This window comes from Schistocerca piceifrons, chromosome 3, assembly GCF_021461385.2.
Source record: "Schistocerca piceifrons isolate TAMUIC-IGC-003096 chromosome 3, iqSchPice1.1, whole genome shotgun sequence".
Classification (NCBI taxonomy): domain Eukaryota; kingdom Metazoa; phylum Arthropoda; class Insecta; order Orthoptera; family Acrididae; genus Schistocerca; species Schistocerca piceifrons.
Window position 1 is genome coordinate 780145320 of NC_060140.1, and position 23478 is coordinate 780168797.

Below are 23478 nucleotides of genomic sequence, written 5' to 3' on the forward strand. Positions count from 1 at the left end.
TCAGAAAAGCTGGTGTTGGAGGGGAGGATCCATCTGGCCTGGAATGTGAAGCAGCATTAAAATCAAGCATATTATGTTCAGCTGCAAGTGTCATAGGCTGGTCCTCTTCACTCTTTGCACGGTTTGGTAGTGGTTTGTACCAATATAAAAACACATGCAATGATCGCAGCAGAGCTGGTATATGACATGGCTGCTTTCACATGTGACCCAGCTTCTGATGGGGGTAGGATAAGTAGACCACATAACAACGAAGCAAGGACACCACAAATACTTGGGCAGATGTACAAGGAAAATTACATTAATCTTACAACAGATCATGGCCCCTATAGACTCTGACCACTGATGTGCCTCTTGCCAATAATGTCGGAAAGTCACATACATAGCTTGTACTGCCTGCATAAATGGCAATTAGTCACCCCACCAAATTACAATATATAGAAATCACTGGCTGCAAAGTGTAGCCTTTACAATTCCCTCTACACTGCAACAAGTCGCAGGTTTCTCAAACAGCACTTGCAAATTCCTATGCACCTCAGTCCAATCCACCATTACCATACACAAAAGCAACACAAAAAACACATCAAAAAAATAAAGCCCATTCACCAAACATGTATTGTTCAAACCACATCCAGAGCTGACGACTACTCTTGACAAATGGCAACAGCTGATGTTGCAGTAGATACTTCTGACACCAGATTGTTGAGGCTAGGTGGTTATCACAACAGTGACAGAGGAAATTGATATTTAGAATGAAGCACTGCTTCCTTTGTCCGCAAATGGGTTGACAGTGGTGGTGGTGATTATTGGAATCAAGTGGTGGACTGCTAGTGAGACATCCATGGATGAACTGGACTTTCAGCCATTTTAGGTACAGAGGTATTGTTGCTGCTGGAGTGGACATCGTTGGCCTCGGAATGACACAGCTAGCCACAGAAAGTGAGCAAGCCACCACCAGCATGACTGCTTTGACAGCTGTGTGCATAGGCAGTGTCACCTAGTGATGACACCAAGTTGTCAGTGGCTGACAGAGAGACTATGCACCACAGCTGATGAACAGAAGCCATGTCCATGCTGCATGCTCACCTATAGCTGCTGAATACACTACAAGGATGAACGATACTCAAACTGTATGCTCCACCATAACTGACATCAAAGGTGTATGCCTACCTTGGGTGATGGTCAGTGACAGGGTGGTCAACAAGAATCAGAGTGCAGCGAAGTACCAGTTGGGTTGGTTAATTTGGGCGAGGGAACCAAACTGCGATATCATTGGTCCCATGAATTTGGTAGGGAGAGCGAAGGAAGTCAGCCGTGCCCATTCAAAGGGACCATACCAACAATTGCCTGAAATGATTAGGGAAATCACAGAAAACCTAAATCAGAATGGCCGGACACAGTGTTTGAACCTTCATTCTCCCGAATGTGAGTCCAATGTGCTAACCACTGCACCACCTAGCTCTGTAACACACCAGTCCAGACTTGAACACACATCTCAGCAGGGAAATGGTCATCCTCTGGAAGTAGTCACCTGGTAGGTGATTCCGCTGTGTGAAGACTCCAGATGGTCCACACATGACCTTCTGCTCTTGTGGATGCCTGTACGTTGTGGAGTCTTAGTCCAGAGGGAAGGACAGCAGAATATGGGCAGGGGAGGGGGGGGGGTGACAGTCCTGTCTGGCGGAGCTCCAGAGACTAGAAGGTGGCAGGACAAGCCTGCAAGGGGCTTTGTTGAGAGGCAGTGGCAGAGGGAATGGGATGAGAGGAGAGGTGGTGGAAAGGAAGAGGAGCAGAGAGGGGAGGGGTGTTGGGTGCATTGGCGGAGAGTGAACATAATGATTAAGAGGGGACATGAATTGGGTGGAGTTTATAGGACAGGGGTCAGAAACGGCTGGGTGGAGGGTGTGGGAACAGTAGGTTATTGTAGATTGAGTTCAGGATAATTTTGGGAGTGGAGAATGCTTGTAAAGGTTACTCCCTATGTGCAGTTCCAGATACCTCGTGGTTGAGGGGAGAATCCAGATGGCCTGGATTGTGAAGCAGCCATGAAAATCAAGCAAGCTATGTATAGCTGCATGTCGTGCCACGAGGTGACCTAGCAAGCTCTAGGCACAGTTTGGTGGTGGCCATTCTTTCTGGTGGACAGCTGGTTGGTAGTCGTACCAGTACAAAAGTATGTGAAGTGACTGCAACTGCAGTATATGACATGGCTGCTTTTGCAGGTGGCCCGGCCTCTGATAGGACAGTATAAGCCTGTGTCAGGACTGGAATAGGCAGTGCTGGGTGAGTGGATTGGGCAGGTCTTGCATGTAGGTCTTCCACAGGTGTCTGTCTGTGAAAGTCTTTGTAAGACCTTCAGCATACTGGGAAAGAGAGTACTTGTCATTGCAGGTAGATACATCATACCCCAGGCGATGTGGGAGGGACTTTTTGGTGGGATGACAGCTGTCAAAATGCAGATACTTTGGTGGTTGCTGAGTTTAATATTGACTGACTTGTGGATGGAGCCAACACAGAGCAGGAGGTGGAGTCGAGGAAAGTGGCATACTGAATTCAGAAGGACCAGGGGAAGTGGAGAAGAGAAAAGGTGTTGAGGTTGCAAAGGAATGAGGATAGGTTTCTTAGCCCTGAGTTCAGATCATGAAGTTATCGTTCAATGAACCTGAACCAGACCGCAATTTTGGGCTTTTAGGAGGCTAGGAAGGTTTCCTCTACATGGCCCATAAACATGTTTGTGTCGGAGTGTGCCTTATCGGGTGCCCATGGCTGTGCCACAGGTCTGTCTGTACAGCCTCCCTACAGAGAAGTACTAGTTGTGTGTTAGGGTAAAGTTAGTAAGGTGTGGTTTTTTCATCACCTTCCAAACCCCTCACGCTCTGACATACCAGCTACACTGTATCAACATTAATCATCCTCGCAGATATTCACGTCCCCCCCCCCCCCCCCCACCTTGCTGTGTCACATGAACTTGTGAATCTCGACCTAACGAATTCCCCTCTCTCTTCCCTTATCCCAAAACGCGAATACTCCCACACTTCATCCATTTCTTCCCTTTTCCCACATTTTTTAAAATATTTTTTCATAAATTTGTTTGCTCATATTATTACATATTTTCAGTAGTGATTAATATTTTTACATACTGATGTGTGTTTTTACATACTGGTACATGTTTTTTACATTATTTGTGCATATTTTTGTGTGTGTGTACGTATTTGTGCTTGTCTTTTCCTTATTATCCAGCTCCCATAAGCCATCTAATGCCTTCATTGGAATTGTCCATAACAGCCTAATCATAAAAATTTTCTTCTCTGGACCCCACCCCTCTTTTCACAATGACTTTCACCTTTTCAGATTTCAGTGTGTGTACCACGAACCTGGTACTCCCAAAAAAGTACCTCCATAGCACAGGCATCAGAGTATATCTCTGCTCCCTCCACAAGACACTTCTACTGTGCAATTCTTACCACACGCATCATATCTCTGAAACTCAATCCCTTGCTCTCCAGCATGTGGAAGGGTATTTCAGACATCACTTCCACAAGTTATCCAACCTGCTGACATCCTACTGCCACCTTGGGGCACCACTATCCAAACCTTATCCTACCCACAGTGTTCTTCCTTGTTAACCCCTCCGAGCACCCAGATGCTACCTAACTGACCTTTTCCACCAAAATCCTCAGCCTCACAGCAGTTTTAGTCCTGTCAAAAAGCCTAACCTTCAGCCTTACATCCAAATTTAACCACGCTGGGCTTGTCAAACTCCTACTCTTCTTCTCCTGATCCAAGCAATGGATGGAAACACTTCTTTCCCAACAATCCCTTCAACCATGGCAGTCATAATCTCAACATTGAACCCAGCCTCATTTCATATGACCATCCAATTGTAATCCTCTACTCCACCCACACCCCTTGCACCTTCCAAGACTTCCTTACCTCCAGCTTGGCCTCACTATCCTTCCCCAAGTACCTTCGCAAGAACACCAGCGTTTCAGCAGAAAAAAATGACAGCCATACAGAACCTCAAAACAGATCTCACCTAATCATCCTACATCCAAACAAAGGTTCCACCACTGTCTTTATGAATCACAGTGACTCCCTGGCAGAAGACTTTTCCCAATTGTCTGATTCCTCCACATATAGTCTTTGCTAGAGTGATCCCATCCCAGAGGCCTAACATGACCTGCAATTCCTACTTAAAGAGTTAGGCCCTTTCCAGAACCTCTCCTCTGAATCCATTTCCCTCCTTACACCCAAGACAACCCACAAATTCAACTTGTAAATGCTCCTCAAAATCCACAAACCCTACATCCCCAAGCATCAAGAACCCTGATGCCCATCATCTTGTTGCTGTTGAACACCTCTCACAATGTTCTTCAGATTCCACAGCTATTATATCATTACACTCAAGGTATGGGGGGGGGGGGGGGGGCAAAAAAGGCCTTCAGTCACAAATTTTCATGTTTTATTCAGTACACGACGCATTTCGGACCCTATAGGTGCATCTTCAGGCGTAATTCGTCTTAATACAGGCTTCATTTGTTCTCTTGAATAAGATGAAGTGCATATACCTGTCGCGAAAAGATTTCATGTTAGTTTATGAATTTCATGAGCCAGACGTGGAAAATGTGTGTGAAATACTGGAAAAGGTGAATAGTGTAAACTTACCAAATAATCCAAGAAAAGTGTTTTTAACATTTTAGCAGCAGCATCAGTTTTCTCCTCCATCGATTACAAACATATTACTTCATTCACGAGGCACATTTGCAAACACATGCTTGTAAACACTTCACAGATGTTTTTGTACATGGTGTGGTCAATAATGAATTTTTCATAGTGCTAAAGATAAAATTATTAAACAATTGACATATGTAGGAAACAGTTGATACATGTAGGAAATAACTTTAGAACAGATCTTTAAAATTACTGAAATAGCTGTGGCTTGCAAAATCTGTTTGTTCATTTACCATCGATTCTGGTTTTTGATTTTGTGGACGTATATCTCCAGTTTTTCTAACAGATTTGAGACCTTGCCATTGGCTTCATTATGTAATACAACCAAATAGTTTTCTAGATTGTTGATGACATGTTTCGTTTCCAACATACAATTGTGCAATGACTTATTTTTCAAAGTGGCTGAGCCTGAAAGGATTTACATTGTCTTGAAAATGGGTCCCCCCTTCCCCTTGCAGGCTTATCCTGCCCCCTCCTAGTCTCTGGATGCTCCACCAGACAGGACTGTTCTCTCCCCACACCCATCTTCTGCTATCCTTCCCTCTGGACTTAGGCTTCACAAGCTACAGGCATCCACAAGGGCAAAGATCATGTGTGGACTACCTGCAGTCTTCACACAGCAGAATCACCTACCAGGTGACTACTTCCAGAGGATGTCTGCTTCCCTGCTGGGATGTGTATTCAAGTCTGGACTGGTATGCCACCCAGATTGGACTCGCATGCGGGAGGATGAAGGTACAAACCCGTGTCCGGCCATTCTGATTTAGGTTTTCTGTGATTTCCCTAATCGTTTCAGGCAAATGTTGGTATGGTCCCTTTGAATGGGCATGGCTGACTTACTTCCTCCCCCCTACCAAATCCATGGGATCAATGATATCGCAGTTTGGTTCCCTCACCCAAATCAACCAACCCAACTGGTACTTCGCTGCACTCTGATTCTTGTTGACCACCCTGTCACTGACCATCACCCAAGGTAGGTATACACCTTTGATGTCAGTTATGGTGGAGCATACAGTTTGAGTATCGTTCATCCTTGTAGTGTATTCAGCAGCTCTAGGTGAGCATGCAGCATGGACATGGCTGCTGTTCATCAGCTGTGGTGCATAGTCTCTCTGTCAGCCACTGACATCTTGGTGACATCACTAGGTGACACTGCCTATGCACACAGCTGTCAAAGCAGTCATGCTGGTGGTGGCTTGCTCACTTTCTGCGGCCTGCTGTGTCATCCCAAGGCCAACAGTGCCCACTCCAGCAGCAATAATACCTCTGTACCTAACATGGCTGAAAGTCTAGTCCATCCATGGATGTCTCACTAGCAGTCCACCACTTGATTCCAATCACCACCACCACCACTGTCAACCCATTTGCAGATAAAGGAAGCAGTGCTTCATCCTGAAAAGCCATTTCCTCTGCCTCTTTTGTGATAACAACCTAGTGTCAACAATCTGGTGTCAGAAGTGTCTAATGCAACATCAGCTGCTGCCATTTGTCAAGAGGACACTGCAGCTGCAAAGCAATCATCAGCTCTGGATGTGGTTTGAACAGTAGGTGTATGGTGAATGGGCTTTATTTTTTTTGGTGTGTTTTTGTGTTGCTCTTGTGTACGGTAATGGTGGATTGGACTGAAGTGCACAAGAATTTGCAGGTGCTGTTTGAGAAACATGCAACTTATCGCAGTTTACAGGGAATTGTAGAGGGTACACTTTGCGGCCAGATACATCTAAATATTGTAATTTGGTGGGGTAACTAATTGCTGTTTATGAAGGCAGTACAAGCTATGCGTGGGACTTGCCGACATCATGGGCATTATGCTCAGAGCCTAGTGTGACTATGATCTGTTGTTAGAATTTATGTTATTTTCCTTGTACACCTGCCCAAGGGTTTTTGGTGGCCTTGCTTTGTTGTCATGTGGTGTACTTTAATTTTTTTTAAATAGAGTTTGTGCAAATGCCACAAACACAAGTAATGATGATACAGGAAGGAGCTGAAACTTTGTTGAAACAGATGGTTTCAGTACCACAGAAGAATGATATACTACAAGGCAGGCATATACTTTAACAGCAGATAATAAGTGCAAACAAGGTGAACTAGCTGCGACGGTAGATGCAAAAGCATAATTTAGTGTACCCATTCCCTCTGTGGATCCCAGCGTGGCAAGTCTTGATGCTCTTTTTTACGCGTAAACCAACAGAGGATGTGTCACCCTTTATTCACAATCTGTATCCTTCTGCTACTCTGGGTAATTGGTCAGAAAAATGTATGTTTGCCCAAGACCATGTTACAGTTTGTGGATGCAGCAAAGAAATACATAATGTGTCATGAATAAGGTGTCACATTCGAACAACTTAAGAAAGGATTTTATCAGCATTATCACAAGCAGAATAGTGCTAGATTCTTCAGGATGCAACTGAATGGGATGTCCCAGAAATAAAACGTATTGGTGCAAGCATTCTTAGGTAGGAACAGGGAAATCAATGCACAAACATATGAGTTAATACAGAATGAGGAGATGGATAAACCTATTCTGCAAGAGGAGGAACAGAGAGTGCTAGACATATTTTTGAGAGGACTTCCACTTGATATAGTATGGTATGGTATGGTATGGACGGAGAATGCAAAGGGTCTGGCTGCTGCCATTAAGGTTGCTATGGAACTACAGGAAATAGACATAGTGACTAAGGTGCGAGATAAACTGAGTGTTTTTTCCTCTGATGTGAAGTGTTAAAGGTGTGGACTGAGTTGCTTCCAAACGTAGCCCTACATTCAGAAACAATGCCACTGATCACAATGCTAAATGCAGGTGGTGGAGCAATGGGTGCAAAACTACTAGCATAGAAAGCAAAGAGGATGGTATGAGGCTAAGGGCTTGTTAAACATCAACAGCAATTCCTCAGCTGACTTATGGCTTTCCCAGTGAAGCATTAAGCTATGAAGGCATATGCAGAGACAGAGTGCTGCTTGGTGGGCATTGTGAACAGAATGGAACATAGTTTTCTAGCATTCACTGTGGCTCATGTGTCAGTAACTAGTATGGACCTCCTGAGTAGAAAGAGACTGAATTGGGTAAGATACAGGTTATGTGGAGTAGAGGATAATGATGTGACATTTTTGGGATAAACTCTGCTCAATTTCTTCATTGGAGCAAGACATATATGGAAGTACAGCCCTGTGTTAGTGGGGATACTGAACAATCCTAGGACTAAATTTTCTGAATAAGCATCACGGAAGAACTGTTCTTTCGCAGCAAACTATCGTGCTCGGTGACAGACTGTTCCTGCTTGGAACAATAACCAAAACGGTCCGCCAATCATGAAGGTCGAGTCGAGTAAACTGTAGACACATTCACTAAAGCCCAATTCGGATGACAAAGTGCCGAGAGGTACAGGGATGCTACTCTGAGTGTGTGTGGGTACTGCTATGGAGCTGTTGGAATTGGATAATTTGCATAATTTTGTATGTATAAGAGTTGCATATAAATACAGGCAGTAGATGGGGATTACATGGTTCCAGTGGATGTGGATAATTTTGTCTCTGACTAAGTGGAGCTGTTAAAGGGATTATTGATTGCCTACTTGGACATACTAGACGAGGACGATTTATACAGGTCAAGTGAAGACCTTTGCCACAAGCACGCCATAGATGCATCTGCACTGTGCGAGAATCTACAGCATTTATAAGTGCAGTCCCCTAGAACTTAGAACTACTTAAACTTAACTAACCTAAGGACATAACACACACCCATGCCCGAGGCAGGATTCGAACCTTCGACTGTAGCAGCCGCATGGTTCCGGACTGAAGCGACTAGAACCTCTCGGCCACTGCGGCCGGCTGGAGACTACAGGTCAGTGTCAATGCTTCTCAATGACAGATTTAAAGAGTGGATGTCACCAGTTGGAAGTGGTTCGCTCTTCCACGGGGACACTACCAGCATCAATGCCTGCTGTTTGGAATCATGAATATGCTGGCAATGTTCCAGAGGTTATTGAATGGAGTGCTATGTGGATTAAAAGAAAGTCTGTCTATGAACTTGCTAGGCATTAAGGTTGAGTGAATTTGATTATGAGTTAGTACACAAACCTGGAAGAAGCAGCAATGCCAATTGCTTGAGCAGATAGACTGGAGTTGTAAGAGTGCTTGGTAGAAGCCTTGCAGAGTGGCAAAAGGAGCAGACTGCCAGCTATTTACAACACATCCACACTTCTCGATGCATGAGGGGCTGCTGTGTAGGCTGACAAAGTTTGGCCCTTGTGTTGTGGTGTACCCACAGCGCTGTGGGACAAAGTGTTCAGAGAAGCACACAAACATGTGTCCTGGCTGCAGCACAAATTTTAATTCATTTTGTCTGCTTCGATCATTATCGTAGATAATAAAAAGAGACTTAAATGTCTCAGGGAAACATTTAATTATAAGATCTATTAGAACACAAACAAGTGTTAGCAGGTCACGGAGGGCACAAAACAACTTTTTGTCAAACAGCTGAGCAATTACTGGTGGAGGACAGAGAGACAGGACGCTGATCAGCATGTGAGGAACTGCATACCACGTGCACAATGTGCTGATATCAACCATCATCACACACAGTGCAGACATTATACGAGGCATTCAAGACATTTGAAATGGTGAGAATGGACATTTTCGGTCATTTCAACCTAATACTGGCAGGTAACTGCATCATATTAACCATCATAGACCACTTTTCATGTTATGTTGCGATGGCTGCAATCTCAAATCAACAAGCAAATACAGTGGCTCAGGCAATGGTAAACAACTGGTTATTGAAGTTTGGTGTTCCGACACAATAATTACAGATTAGTACACTAACTTCACGTCCAAGCTGATTAAGCAGTTGTGCCATATATTGCAAATGTGGATGCTAAGAACTAGTGACTTCCACCCTCAATCAAATGGAAGAAAGAAACATATCCATCACACAGTCTGCAAAATATTAAGCTAATTACGTGAACTGAAATTACAACAATTGTGATGTTGCAGCTGCATACAATTTTGAAATACATGATAGCAGTGTGCTTTCACCATATGAGGCAATACATAGTTCTAAGATGCAGTCGCCTTTTGAAGTGACTAAGCCGTAAGTTGGGAAAAACAGGGAGTCTGTGAAGATGTTCGTGAAGGTGTTATAGGTTGTGTGGAAATTTGTGACAAAAGTGAATACAAAAGCATTCGAGCAGCTGGCAAGAGCAAGTGGGATGACGTGTTGACAAACTACCTACGAACAGATTTGATCAACGGATTAAGCTGGCAAATCCCTTCACACCGAAGGGTAAAATGAAAAAAAAATCCTTTTACAGTATCAAAGGTCATATCAAGTCATAGAAATGACATCACTCATGAAATTAAGTTACAGCAAAAAAGGGGTGTATTATCGCTGAGCAAATGTTTCAGTATGTGTGGCAGTATCACAATAGGCAGCAGAATAGCATTACAACCTTCAGTGCCTCAGTTTATAGTACTGTTGTGGCTCTGATTTTGCTTTGTGTAACCTGCATTTACCTCAAGACGAAGACAGTCCACTCCTGTTATAGCAAATATCTTATTTGTTTAATGTCAAGTTAGATGAATGGCTTTAAATGCAACAAAATACCTTGAAGTGAGTAGGAAAGGTCTGACCTACACATTTGAACCAAGAAAAGAAAAATCTTGGGCCCAATTAGGGAGAATCGTGACACACAGCCAGTGACATAAAAGGAACTGCACTTGCACAAGGTAAAGGTGACTGATATCATGTGGAAACATCTGCTTTCAGTGGTTACATAACACATATGAATCCAAACAGACTGACTTGTCAGTGAGCTTTTTAATGTCGCCAATTAGTGGCCACTGATCAGTCTTCAGTTTTGAGATCTTTAGTTGCGCTATTGTTAATGGTTTGAAAGTTAATTTTTCATTATTCAATTGGCATGGATGTTATGACAAAATTTACCAGTCATTTGTTGGTAGGTGCTATGGGTGACAGTATGGATGCTACAATTGAATTTCTTCAGTTGTATGACTTCATGGTGGAATGTTTACAGTGTCAGCAGTGTGCAGAATTTATGAAATTGAAAAAAATCTCTGCTTCTCAAACCTGGGACAGGTGTATGTGGCAGTGTTTTCAGGGATGTTTATTTTGGCTTCTTAGCGTCTGTTTTTTTTTTACTTGTCAGCTGACCTAGAGTGGTAAGTATATTTTCCTGTATTTTTGATGTTTATCAAAAGAAGTGTAGTGTGTTTCCTTGTGTTCATAATTTTCATTGATAAGTGGAAATCAAAATTTATGTTGGAGTACTTTTGTGTGTGTGTGGTTTGTGTTGGTAGCATAAATTCATGTTCAGTAGTTTATAGTAGTGCGTATCATGGAGTGTGTTGTATGTATTTTGGTCTTGTTCAGTGTTCCCTTTTTTTTCTTCTATCTCACTCTCTCTAAAATACTTAGTTCTGCTTGTCTGAGCTGTTGGTACAATGGAATTTGTTTGAGCTATATAGGTCAGATGAAATTTGCACCAGCAGGTTTTTGAGCTGTTGTGGGATCCTGGTACTGCTACCTTTCTTTCCAGCAAAATTTGTGGTACTGGGTTTTAACATTGAATGGATGTTCCTGGTATTGCCGTCTTCATTTGACTTATATAGCTCAAGCAAAATTTATGGTACCAGGTTTTTATATTGTGTGTGGGCTGTTGGTATCGCTGTCTTTGTTTGAGCTTTATAGGTCAAGTGAAACCCTAAATTACTAACAGTGCATTTTTTTGTCAGGGTGGATTATCGATTTCATGTACATTACTTTTGGCTGAGTATTTGTTTGGAATAGTAATGCAATTTTTACTGTCATGTATTCAGTTTGTCCCACCTAAAACTCCCTACTTCCCACAGCTGTCCTGTTCATTTCATATTATTGCATGAGTTAAATATTTCGTGCATTACTGCATCATCTTGACAACATCACAGATCAAAGCCGTCTGGGAGTATCACAACTTTTGGTACTGCCCTGTACTCATAAAACAATTTTAAAAATTCAATACACCAGTCATAAAACTGCATAACAGGTGATTGAGGAAGAGTTAATAGCCCATCACCCTATATATGTAATCAAATGTTCAATATTTATCACACTCATCTCACTGTCACTTAACACAGAGGGAAGATTTATGGTAAACTGGTTGCTGTCCATAACATGAGATTACATACAGCCCGTCAAAATGTGGCGAACAGAAACTGAGTTCCGGTATTGGTACTGTCAGCTGATTTATATGGTTTGCTGTGCAACAACTGACATTGTCATCACGAAGAATGACATAGCATCTTCAGTTGTTTTATCTGGTATTATCGACGACTTGTAAACCCACCACAAGTGTCACACACTGATGGCACAGGGCGAATCCACACATCATAGGGTAATGCTGCAGAGAAAGGTGTTCTTTATTTTCTTTCCACTGGGAACGTAGAATGGCTTGCCTTGTAACTATTTACAAAAACAATGAAAGAAATTTTGGTGTACAAATAATTTTGTTCCCTTCTAAATACTCATTTTTAAAATTCATACTTCTTTGTGTGTGTGTGTGTGTGTGTGTGTGTGTGTGTGTTCAAACCAATACTGGAAACATTTTTTCCACTCCGGTGTAGGTGCTAAAGTACATGGGCTTGGAAAGCATCAACAGCTTCTTGAGGTAGTAAAAATCACTATCCACACATTGGGACAACAAGACATTAATTCCAAACTTTTCTCTGTCTAATAATTTATGGTTTGGTCATACTATCTGAAGCCACCAACTCATAAGCAAATTGTCACCCTTCAACCTAGCACATACATCAGTTTGTGCTACAGATCAGTGTCACCACAACCAAAATTTAAAAAAAAAAGATGACACACACACGGCAGTCTGTTCTCTACCTGTTCATGCATGTATGAAGTCACACACCCCAAAATCGTTATGTCACAGGATGAAGCCAACATCCAGTATCAGTAGGTTCAGTTGACTCATTTAGTGCATTGTTATGATGAAGAACGACATGACCTTTTCAGTTGTTCATTCGGGTATCAATGATAACTTATAGCAAACAAACTGTTGTATACTATTCAGCACTCAATGTTCTTTGATCCTCTAAAGCATTGGTTCCTAGCCTGGGGGTTAAACATAATGTTCCGAGGGGTAAAAACAAAAGGTTAACTGTGTTTCAGTCATGAAATAAAGTTATTTGTAAAAGATTGATAGTATTATCACTATTTTGTAGGACTGTAATGCTGATTCCATAAGTTACCAATAAATTCTTCTTCTTTCTTTCTCTTTTTTTTTCAAAATACTAACATTAATATATGAAACAATGTTCTGGAGGTTATAGCTTGTGGAACAAATGTATGAACATCTTCCTCATGCAGTTTACCCACAGCATGTGAAGTTTGCATTATGTACATGCATTCATGTCAGCAAAATTGAGACGTATACATCATGCTCAAATATCTCATGATAGTTCTTACAATAGACCAAAAATTGCTTCATTACTCACTTCATAACAGATAAACAAACTAATTGACAGCACAACATGACAGTAACCACATAATGGCTACCACATTGCTGTAGATCCTAAACATTATTATTATTATTATTATTATTATTATTATTGCTAGTCGTCAAACACAGAACAATGGAATGGCAAACTGAAGTCTCCCAATTTCTGCCACTTCAGAAGTAAGAAGCCCAGCAATCAAGTGATTTACAAACAGCAAGCCTAAGTACAGTACACACATTTTAATTTGGTTGATTTTAAATTGTGGTGCAGGGATGGGTTGAAGCAAGTATTCCTTGGGAGAGGATTGGCGTGCAGGAACCACATGTTGTACTGTGTGTCTACCCATAATATGGACGGTTAGATTTCTTTTCCGAGAAGTAGCTCTAGGTAAAACTCACAATGCACTAAGAACTGCTTCATTATTCTATTAAAAAGCTTGTTACAAATATGTAGACGCAACTGTCTCTCAAACTTTTTAATTGGTAGTTTAACACAACACCTAAACCTCAATTACCTTTCATCATTTTAAAAATGAAAGTATTCAAAGACAATTCTTTTTCATTCAGAAGTTTTATTACATGCTAATGTTAAGGATGGTGGGGAAGGAGGGGTACTAGCTAAGATCTCATTACACCCAGGTAAATGGCATTGGAAAGGTTCGGAACCACTGCTGTAAAGCAATGATTGCGACATCCCAATATAACAAAAGACAAATAAACCATTTTGTTGGTTTCGGTTCATCTTGGAACACACAAACAGTTGATCGCTGTTTAGTTTCCAGCTTCAATGAATATATTCAGGTTTCGCATCCTGTTACAATGTAGTATATGGGTTCTACATTTATACAACAGACTTTATTGGGCATTTTATGATATGAATTGACATGAGGCCTCTTTTTGTTTAGGTCAACCTGTGCAGAATCCATCAGTACGACATATTTTCAGAGCTAAATGTACATGCAATCTTCAATATGCTTAAGGATGTCTCTGTCTCACAGGAAGGGAAGTGCTGGTCCTCTTCAATTATGCTGAGCACAGCACTGATATCTTTTGGATCAATGGCTTTTGTTCGATCTTTCCAAAATTCATCTCTGCCGGAAGTATCCTGATAGCAAAATTCTTCAAATCAATCGCAAACAATCTTTTCTGAAGCTGATTGATTACCAAAAGGTGAAAAAAGTGATTTGAAACATTGTTATTTGAAGCTGTAACAAATACGGTTAAAAAATCCGCTGTCAAAAACATTCACAGGAAATTTCCATTTTTTTCACTACACTTTGTTCACACGCACACTTCATATAAACAACTAGGCTCATTTCTGAGCTGGCATATAAACAACTTGGCCCATTTCTGAGCTGCCATTGCTTTAATAACAACAAATGGTAAATTGTAGAATCATGGTAATGTCATACCTCAACATCAGTCACAGTCATTAGTAAAATCATAAAAGGTGACCCTCATATCTCAGGAGCCAGAGCAGGTTATAAGGAAGTTGGTGCAGACCTTGTACATTGAAGGAGGAGGTTATTATAGGCAAGTGATATTAAAAGGTAAATGCAACAACCTGGTAAAGCAAATTCAATATTTCACAGCAATATAATTGAATTTAACAGGGAATCAAATGATGTGAAAATCATTCTACTCCACTGCAGAAGATCTTCACAAAAACTATTAAAATTCTAGGCTAAAATCAAACAGTGGAAAATCCAGCATGGAATGTAAAAAATATAACCCATGCAAAGTAGAGTCCCATTAATGCGAACTAATTGGGTTGGTTGGTTCGGGGAAGGAGACCAGACAGCGAGGTCATCGGTCTCATCGGATTAGGGAAGGACGGGGAAGGAAGTCGGCCGTGCCCTTTGAAAGGAACCATCCCGGCATTTGCCAGGAGCGATTTAGGGAAATCACGGAAAACCTAAATCAGGATGGCCGGATGCGGGATTGAACCGTCGTCCTCCCGAATGCGAGTCCAGTGTCTAACCACTGCGCCACCTCGCTCGGTGAAGTAATTGGGACTGGACCTTGTTCGGATTAGCCGGAATTACGGTGACGAGTTTCTAGAATGAAGTATACCAAGCAGATAAGTAGGTACACCATGGTAACAAATGGGAACAAGTGTGGGAACAATGGCTCACTCTCACTCCCTGCCCTTGTTGTTGTGCATTGTTGAGACCTCTCTACATCTACATGGTTACTCTGCAATTCACACTTGGCTAAGATCAAAGTGTAATATCTGTTCTTATCAGCTTAATATCTGATACGTCCTGCATCGCAGGACCAGAATATTAAACTCATTTTTGGCTCATGACAGAGTGCTAGGGGCTTGCTCCACCTCTGTCACAAGTTGGCCCGGCATTACAGTACCGCCGGGATCGGCCCACCTAAAATGAATTAAAACATAGCCTGACATGAGAATCTTCTGCAGTGATCAGATATTCTGCTGGTAGCAAAACTTGTCGTAGTTGTCGTGCCTGGCAGATGGTTCATTGAACCATTTTGATACTACTTCTCTACCATTCCACTCTCGAATGGTGTGTGGGAAAAAGGAACACCTAAATCTTTATGTTTGAGCTGAGGGGGTTGGGTTGTTTGTGGAAGGAGACCAGACAGCGAGGTCATCGGTCTCATTGGATTAGGGAAGGATGGGGAAGGAAGTCAGCCGTGCCCTTTCAAAGGAACCATCCCGGCATTTGCCTGGAGCGATTTAGAGAAATCACGGAAAACCTAAATCAGGATGGCAGGACGTGGGATTGAAACGTCGTCCTCCCGAACGCGAGTCCAGTGTGCTAACCACTGCGCCACCTCGCTCGGTGTTTGAGCTGATTTCTCTTATTTTATTATGATGAGCATTTCTCCCTATGTAGGTGGGTGTCAACAAAATATTTTCGCATTCGGAAGAGAAAGCTGGTGATTGAAATTTTGTAAATAGATCTTGCCGCAAAGAAAACTGCCTTTGTTTCATTGACTGCCACCCCAAACCGCGTATCACATCAGTGACACTCTCACCCCTATTGCACGATAACACGAAACGAGCTGCCTTTCTTTGCACTTTTTCGATGTCCTCTGTCAATCCTACCTGGTAAAGATCCCACACTCTGCAGCAATATTCCAGAAGAGGACGGACAAGTGTAATGTAGGCTGTCTCTTTAGTGGGTTTGTCGCATCTTCTAAGTGTTCTGCCAACAAAGTGCAGTCTTTGTTTTGCCTTCCCCACAATATTATCTATGTGGTCTTTCCAATTTAAGTTGCTCGTAATTGTAATTCCTAAGTATGTAGTCGAATTGACAGCCATCAGATTTGTGCAATTTATCGTATACCCAAAATTTATCGGGTTTCTTTTAGTACCCATGTAGATGACCTCGCACTTTTCTTTGTTTAGTGCCAATTGCCACTTTTCGCACCATACACAAATTCTCTTTAGATCATTTTGTAACTGGAATTGATCATATGATGATTTTACTATACGGTAAATTACAGTGTCATCTCCAAACAATCTAAGTGGGGTGCTCAGATTATCACCTAGATCATTTATATGTAAATCAGGAACAGCAGAAGGCCTATGACACTACCTTGAGGAACGCCAGATATCACTTCTGTTCTACTCGATGATTTACCATCTATGACTACAAATTGTGACCTCTCTGAGAGGAAATCACAAATCCAGTCACACAACTGAGATGATACTCCATATGCACGCAATTTGATTAATAGTCACTTGTGAGGAACGGTATCAAAAGCCTTCTGGAAATCTATGAATATGGAATCAATCTGAGATCCCTTGTCAACAGCACTCATTACTTCATGGGAATCAAGAGCTTGCTGTGTTGCACAGCTGCAGTCAGTGCACTGCCAATTGGCTCACAAAGCGCTGGGTTATGTTAAGTTATTGATAGCTGGCAAGCGTAACATTTGTGTTGTATTCGTTCAGGTGTAGTGGTGTGCATATTTTCATTATGAGTAAATGGAAACATACAATGTTAATTCTCAAAGAAAAACTGAATGCTTTGAAGCGGAGAGACAATGGTGAGAATGTATCTAAACTTGCAATGGAACTGGGTGTTGCCAAAGCAAGCATTTGTGATTGGAAGAAGAACCGAGTGAAGCTTGAACAGTCTTGTGCAATATCTTCGGGAAAAACACTCAAAATTCGGCAGACTTTGAAACAGTCCCAGTATGATAAAATGGATGAAACTCTTTTCCTTTGGTTTATGCAGGAAAGAGAAAGGGGAACTCCTCTACGTGGAGCACAGGTTCAGGAGATGGCTGTCTACCTGACCAAGCTAATGGATGGTCAGGAGTCTTTTAGTGCGAGCACAGGTTGGTTGGACAGATTCGAAAAATGCCATGGAATCCGTCAGCTAACAATTACTGGAGAGAAGCTTTCTTTTGTCCATGATGCAGCAAAGGAATAGTTGGGTAAGCTTGAAAAAATGATATGAGGGGGAGAGTATTCTCCCCAACAAATTTATAACACTGACGAGACTGGCCTTAATTTTAGGGCATTGAAAACAAAAAGCCTGACATCAAAAGCAGAAGACCATGCTCCTGGTTTTAAAATGTGCAAAGATCGTGTGACTTTATTAGCATGTAGCAATGCTGCTGGTAATCACAAGCTGCCTTTAATGCTGATTGGCAAATATGCTAGGCCCAGAGCTTTTAAAAACTGCAACATGAAGTCCCTGCCCGTATATTATAGCAACCAGAAAAATGCACGGATGGATGGTAAGCTGTTCAAAAAATGGTTTCACGGCCAGTTTGTTCCCTCTGTTCAACAGTTTTCTAAGGAGAATCATTTGTCTCCCTGTGCAATCCTATTGATTGATAACGTGTCATCTCACCCCAGCACGGAGGAATTATGTAATGGAAAATTTGTGGCGAAGTTTTTGCTGCCGAATGTTACACCACTTCTACAGCTGATGGTCCAGGGCATACTGAAAACATCAAAATTGATCTACAGAAAACAATTTTTAAGAATGCTGATCCAAGAAGATAGCATTCCTTTCGTGGGCAAAATAAAAAAGACCAACGTGAAGGATATTGTTTATTGAGCTGCTGAGGCATGGCAGAATATTTCAGAAAATACTATGAGAAAATCATGGAGAAAACTGTGGACATCTCTTGAATTTCAGGGCAACCTGGTTGAAAATGAAGAGGAAAATCTACTACAAATGATACAGACACTCCCTGGATGTGAAGAAGCTAGTGAAGGAGACGTAGATGAGTGGGTGGCAGCAGATGGGGCATGTGTGGAGAACCTCAATGATGCTGATTTAGTTGCTGCTGTGACCAGGAAGAAGTGGACTGCTGCGATGGAAGTGACAATGAGCCTGAAAGCAACAAAGGACAGCTGGTGCCACACAGTGACGCAGCAGAAGCCCTTGACCTCGTGCTGCATTGTTTGGAGCAACAGCCCACTGCTACACCTGCTGATTTTATGTTTATGAGACAATCGCACAACTATGTGTCATATAACAGGCTGTCTTCATTATGCCAGAAAACAATGACTGAGTTTTTCTCATCTAAAAAGTAGGGATAAAATGTCGGCTGTATTTTAGTAAGTTTGACAGCTTTTCTTTCATTGTTATGCATTGTTTAACCTAATGTTTTCTTACCAATTTTTCTAATACATGTTTACTGTACTGTGTAAATTAAAATAGTGTGTATGTGGGGCAGTTTACCACACAGTTTTCCATACTTAGACTAACATGTTTCATGTTCGGATTAACCAAACTTTCAGATTACTGGGGTATGGATTAGTGAAACTCTGCTGCAATTGAATTTCAGGGAATCAAATGATGAGAAAATAATTCTACTCCACTGCAGAGGATCTTCACAGGAACTGTTAAAATTCTAGGCTAAAATCAAACAGTGGAAAATCCAGGATGGAATGTAACAAACACAACCACTGCGTCCAACCCCTTACCTCATGGCTCATACCCCTGTAACAGACGTAGATGCAAGACGTGTCCTAAACATCCTCCCACCACCACCTACTCCAGTCCAGTCACAAACATCACCCATCCCATCAAAGGCAGGGCTACCTGTGAAACCTGTTATGTGATCTACAAGCTAAGCTGCAACCAGTGTGCTGCATACTATGTTGGCATGACAACCAACAAGATGTCTGTCCGCATAAGTGACCACCAACAAATTGTGGCCAAGAAATAAGTGTACCACCCTGTTGCTGAGCACACTGCCCAACAGACATCCTTCATTTCAATGACTGTTTCACAGCCTGTGCCACATGGATCCTTCCCACCATCACCAGCTTTTCTGAATTGAGCAGCTGGAAACTTTGCCTGCAATACAGCCTATCTTCCTGTAACCCTCCTGGCCTCAACCTTCGTTACTCACTGTCCTCACCCAACCAGCTCCTTCCCTGTTCCCCATTCCAGCACTACACAGTTATCAGTCCACCATCACACCCAGTCTTTTAACTTCTCTCCTTTTCCATCATTCCTCCCCACCACTCCCCCGTCATCCGTCTAACCTCCAGCACTTCACTGTCCACCAACCCCACCATAATATCCCTCCCCAACCCAGCCTCCTCTTTACCCCCCACCCAGTCGCCACTCTCATCATTCGCTGGTGTTGCTGCCTGCAGTGTGGTTTCAGTTGCATGAGTCTGCAGTCATTTGTGTGTGTGTGTGTGTGTGTGTGTGTGTGTGTGTGTGTGTGTGTGTGTGTGTGTGTGTGTGTGTGCGTGTCTGTCGTCTATTAATGATGAAGGTCTTATTGGCCGAAAGCTTTATCTGTGATAGTCTTTTTGTTGTGCCTATCTGCGACTCAAAATTCTAGGCTAATGTTACAATTAATATTAGGAATGTGACGATGATGAGGTCCCATACTCCAAAGAGTGAAGGGGACGATGTGGGAGACCAGCATTGCTGTACTAGGCGAGGTCCTTGTGGAGGTGGTTTGCCATTGCCTTCATCCGATCGTAATGGGGATGAATAATGATGAAGACGGCACAACAACACCAGTCATCTCGAGGCAGGAAAAATCCCTGACCCCGCCGGGAATCGAACCCGGGACCCCGTACACGGGAAGTGAGAATGCCACCGCAAGATCATGAGCTGCAGACATCAGCAATGTAACTATAATATTTCGTTAAGTCACTGTTGTATTACACTTAACTAAATTGTACACATCTAACTTTTCAGGTTTGCACATATCTCACTGCAAGACCACAGAAATTTGATTCATAAAATGTAATTCAATTTAATATTATACTGCTTGGTACAATACATGTTGTAAAGGCCTATTCCTTCTTATGTTTGCTTCATAAGAAGAGAGGTTCTAGGCAATGTCACGGTGAAAAATCTGGAGTAAATCAATGGGATACAACTTCGCAATCTTAGGTCTACCTCTTTCACAGTTTACCTGTACGATCAGCTTAAATATCACATGTTCACTACTGTAACACAGGGAACTTACATCAAAATACTTCAAAAGTAATAGACTTACTGCTAGCACACACACAAAATTAAAGCAGTATCTTCATTTAACAGGTGACAAGAATAGAATAATCCATATTAAGAACATACATCCTGGTCTCGAATTGTTTATCCAACTTTCGAAGTATCATCTTCATTAAAAATGAAAGAAAATAATGCTATCCCATCAGGAAGAAGTATGACATTAACTGTAGTAGAATTCTGGACATTCATACTGATATTGCTCATTAGCAAAGTAGAATGTACGTTGGGCATCAACAAATAAATATTGTGTGGCTCTTTAGCTGCAGGTCAAGTTCAGTATTTATTTGTTAAATAGCTTCTCAGTTTGCATAACGGAGTTATGTAAAAACAGTCCCAGATAGACAATCCCCCCCCACAATTACAGAAACTATCCAATGGACACCTGTGTCATCAGTGACACTGTTCATAAGACCTCAGAGACAGCTGTAAACAAGTTGGGAATAGACCATTAACTTGTAATACAAAGGACGGCATACAATTTTAGAAGTAAATATTTATTATATACTAAATGCATTAGCATAATAAAGATTCATCAGGATACGATATAGGGACACAATCAGGTGTGGCCAAGAACATTATGTTTGCTGTCACCAGTCACATGTAAAACACCAGAACTCCTGACAGCAAGTGGAGAAACTCTCAGGATGACTAATAAACAAAATAAGCCAGACGTTAGTGACAAAACCACACACTGTATAGCAAATAAAAGACACTTATTGACGAATTTTAACTACAAGACTTTATGTCACACAATGACATCATCAATGATGGTATTGTGGAGAATGCTATGCCATTAGAGTTTTGTCAACAGGAGGCCTACAAATTAGCCAGTATTTTACTCTATAAACTAGTCTTACACGTTTCTTTTATAATGACATAATCCAAGTCTTGCAGCCATATCCCAAGAATCTACATTAATAAAATATCAGCTCTTTTCAATCTGTATGTAAGTGCTCTACAAACAACAACTTTGGCTGTGGCGCGAAAGAAATACAATTGGCATGCTGTTCCTTTAGGTACAACCAGAATTATGCTTCCAAAATATAATACAATACACTTCTTATTATGTCAAATGGCTCTGAGCACTATGCAACTTAACTTAGAACTAATTAAACCTAATTAACCTAAGGACATCACACACATCCATGCCCGAGGCAGGATTCGAACCTGCGACCATAGCGGTCGATCGGCTCCAGGCTGTAGTGCCTAGAACCGCACGGCCACTTCGGCCTGCTCTTATTATGTCCCTACTAAATATTTGTGGCATGATGTTTTTTGTCTATATATTCGTTTTTCGAAATAGTAAACAGAACAGAATTTTCACACCTACACCCGTAGTCTCTGATTAGGTATTGCGCTGAAGACGAAAAAACAGGGTGTTGGCTAAATAATGTTTCAGGCCATGATAGATCAAGTAAACAAATGTCAGTACACAAGAACCGATCTATATTAATGATTCTGTACAATACGTATCGAGATTTAAAACATTTTTAGGCAGTAATGATGTTGCGTATTATTTAGTGAGTCTGTGTTGGAATCCATTTGAGTCTTGTTTTCTGGTCTTGCAGTAGTATGCGTATTCGTCATTTCCAGACGCGCCCAAGCAAGTTCGTTCAGGCTTAATGCCCACAAGGGTTGTGAAATCAAAGCGCAACTAGAGTTACGAACAACTGATGTCTACAAACACAGCTGTGATTATTCAAAAATACACGAGATCACCAGCACATTTTTTCCAATAAGATGAGAATTCCCGAATATATCTATCGTTAGAGCATTACAATTACTTGGTACTCAGGTGAGTGCAGACGTGAGTACAAGCTATACAACAAACTGTGAAACGTCATTCTTACCTCATATGCCTGGTTTATTTCCACGAATTTATTTTCGGCGGCGGGATCACTATTTTTATCAGGATGCCTAGAACAAACGACGTGTTTTAAGACGTCAAATGTCGTTGAGCGCAATACAGCAATGCGGCTTTTGTTTTGCACAGTTTCATTTAACAAACTACTGACAACTGTTATGAACGCTTAAAACCGTTCCTTTGAAAAGCTGAGAGGCAATGAAACTCACCATTCTTTCGCTAACTGCTTGTATGCCTTCCTTATTTCTTGTAGTGTTGCTCTCCTATGTATTCCTAAAATTTGATATGGGTTACCTAAACCATGAACACCAGCAGTTATCAGAAAAAAGCAAATGAAATGACTGAGCCATTTCATTGCTTCTCGTTAATTTAGAAGTTAGAAAACACGTCCAACAACCATCAACAACAACGAAAAAAGTATTTACAAAATTAACACAAACACTATCACATATTGATCCGCGCCATGACAAAACACACCTCCTTGCCTACTGTCCACCACACGCCACAGGAATATCTGTGGCGTTTATTTTGGGAGCTAGCTAAAATGTTGGAAACTGGCAGTAAAAATTACTGTTCATATCAGTCAAAGATGGTCAATAAAAGTCAAATTATTTAGCTCGCGATGTATGGCATAGTTTTAGTTCATCATATTATATAACAAAAAGTAACTTCAATTCTCATTGAATTTGATCAACATTCCAAAACACATTTCAAACGGCGGCACTCACGCAGGCCTTCAACTGACTATCACATTATGGGACTTAACGTCACGTTAAGGTTTTTGGGAGGAAAGTCTTCATAGTATGGTCGTCTGGTAATGTCGAAAGTGAACCTGTTTTCGTGGGTTATAGTAATGAATTTTGTACTTTTTTATCTTCTTAACATTCATTTCATTACTGTGCTT

General features: G+C 41.5%; 1 protein-coding gene and 1 non-coding gene across 2 annotated transcripts in view; one reads left to right on the forward strand and one right to left on the reverse strand.

The window, feature by feature from the left end:
* Positions 1–23064, reverse strand: part of LOC124788021 (dnaJ homolog subfamily C member 16) — a 176346-nt gene extending 153282 nt beyond the window's left edge. The window contains exons 1-2 of the mRNA XM_047255082.1: positions 22784–23064; positions 22561–22627 (exon numbers count right to left, since the gene is read on the reverse strand). Of these exons, the coding sequence (XP_047111038.1) occupies positions 22561–22627; positions 22784–22929 (213 nt within the window). The 5' untranslated portion in view covers positions 22930–23064. The remainder of the gene's footprint in view (positions 1–22560; positions 22628–22783) is intronic.
* On the forward strand, positions 15417–15615 carry LOC124790903. Its single transcript, XR_007016365.1, has one exon. It is a non-coding gene; the product is annotated as a U2 spliceosomal RNA (small nuclear RNA).
* Positions 23065–23478: the final 414 nt, after the last annotated feature.